This window comes from Grampus griseus (genome assembly GCF_964374135.1).
Source record: "Grampus griseus genome assembly, chromosome: 18".
In the NCBI taxonomy this organism is placed as follows: Eukaryota; Metazoa; Chordata; class Mammalia; order Artiodactyla; family Delphinidae; genus Grampus; species Grampus griseus.
The window spans coordinates 79,333,922-79,336,025 of NC_139012.1; the positions used below are offsets into that span (position 1 = coordinate 79,333,922).

Here is a 2,104-nt window from a genome sequence, read left to right on the forward strand (position 1 = left end):
GAAGGGAGGGGAGGGGAGGCAGTAGGTGGACACGGCAGGAGTTACAGCAGTGGCCTGGGAACCACGGCCATCTGGGAAAATCACTCTGATTTCACATGAACAAAAAGGTCCGCTTAGGAATCCACCCAGCTGTGTGCAGAGCACCATGCCCCCCGAGAGCCGCTGGACTAGACCAGGACGGGTGTCAGGAGGCTGGGGAGAGGTCCCTCCCCTCAGGCACCTTTCCCAGTGTCCTCGGCTCTGAAGTGAGAGCGTTAGCAGCCTGCGGTCGTCTCCCTCACGCTGGCCCCTGTGCCGTGTAACTGCCGCCCGCTCAGGGCCACACGTGCTGTGGACGGCCACCAAACCCTGCTCGGTGGACAGCCGGGAGATATGCATGCACGTGCCTGCTACACACACCTGTGCGTGCACGTACACTCACACACCTTCCCGTGGAGGGTTCCCGCTGGTCGGCAGGAGCACGGCTCCCCATGACAGCAAATTCCGAAGGCCCTCGGGGCCCAGGGCTGCCAGGGGCTGCACCCTCAGCTCACCTGGCGAGCCTGCCTAGTAACGAGCCTGTTCCCTTGCAGGTTAGCCATCCGAAGCGATGGGCGACTGGAGCTTCCTGGGGAGACTCCTAGAGAACGCCCAGGAGCACTCCACCGTGGTCGGCAAGGTCTGGCTGACCGTGCTGTTCATCTTCAGGATCCTGGTGCTGGGGGCCGCGGCCGAGGAGGTGTGGGGGGACGAGCAGTCGGACTTCACGTGCAACACGCAGCAGCCGGGCTGCGAGAACGTGTGCTACGACCGCGCCTTCCCCATCTCGCACGTGCGCTTCTGGGTGCTGCAGATCATCTTCGTGTCCACGCCCACCCTCATCTACCTGGGCCACGTGCTGCACCTGGTGCGCATGGAGGAGAAGAGGAAGGAGCGGGAGGAAGAGCGGCTGAAGGCCGACGGCCCGCCCCTCGGGCAGGACAGGCCCCCGGTGCGCGACGACCGGGGCAAGGTCCGCCTGGCCGGCGCCCTGCTCCGCACCTACGTCTTCAACATCATCTTCAAGACGCTGTTCGAGGTGGGCTTCATCGCCGGGCAGTACTTCCTGTACGGCTTCCAGCTGAAGCCGCTGTACCGCTGTGACCGGTGGCCCTGCCCGAACACGGTGGACTGCTTCATCTCGCGGCCCACGGAGAAGACCATCTTCATCCTCTTCATGCTGGCCGTGGCCTGCGTGTCCCTCTTGCTCAACATGCTGGAGATCTACCACCTGGGCTGGAAGAAGCTGAAACAGGGCATGACCGACCCTTACCGCCCGGACACTCCCGGCTCCAGCGTGAGGGCCGCAAAGCCTGCGTGTGAGCGGCCCCTCCTGCTGCCCTCCCACTCCAACCCACCCGCCCTCACCATCGGGTTCCCGCCCTCCTACGCGCCCTCGGCCTCTTCCCTGGGGCAGGCGTCGGCCCCAGGCTACCCCGAGCCCCCTCCGCCGGCAGCCCTGCCCGGGACCCCCGGCAAGGGCCACCCGGTCGGCTCCCCCGGCGGCCACCAGCACCTGCTCGCGACGGCGCCGAACTGGGCCGGCCGGGAGGCCGAGCAGCAGACTTCTGCCGGGAAGGCCTCCCCGCCGTTGTCCGCGCCCGCAGCCCCGAAGCCCCCGGCCGGCCCCCAGCAGCCCCCTCCGGAGGGCGGGGCGGGGAGCTCGGGCGACAGCGACGGGGAGGGGGCGGTGACTGCCGTGGAGCTGCACGCGCCCCCCGAGCTCCCCGCAGACCCCGGCCGGTCCAGCAAGGCCAGTAAGTCCAGCGGCGGCCGGGCCAGGGCCAGTGACTTGGCCATCTAGCGGTGGCCTAGCATCCAAGACCCAGGGGGCTCACACCGGCGGTGGAGCCTGGAGGTGGGAGGAGGGGGCGAGCGAGGGTCGGGCTCGTGTGTCAGTGCTTGCTGTTCCTAACGCTGGGAGGTAGTGGGGAGCGCGTCCGAGGCAGGGAGGGGGCGCAGGGGCGGGGCCGCCAGAGATTCTCCCAGCAGCCCCCGCGCCCAGCAGCCCGGCCGCCTCCGCAGGTGCTGCGGTCTCCGCGGGGCGCTGTTCTGTGGTGGGAAAGCAGGGGTGTCTGTGGCAGGC

At 68.5% G+C, this 2,104-nt stretch overlaps 1 protein-coding gene across 1 annotated transcript; it reads left to right on the forward strand.

Moving 5' to 3' along the window:
• Positions 1–589: 589 nt before the first annotated feature.
• On the forward strand, positions 590–1,822 carry GJA3 (gap junction protein alpha 3; the record flags this gene model as incomplete). Its single annotated transcript, XM_082675535.1, has 1 exon — positions 590–1,822. One exon carries the CDS (start codon positions 590–592, stop codon positions 1,820–1,822), a length of 1,233 nt encoding a protein of 410 aa, XP_082531661.1.
• Positions 1,823–2,104: the final 282 nt, after the last annotated feature.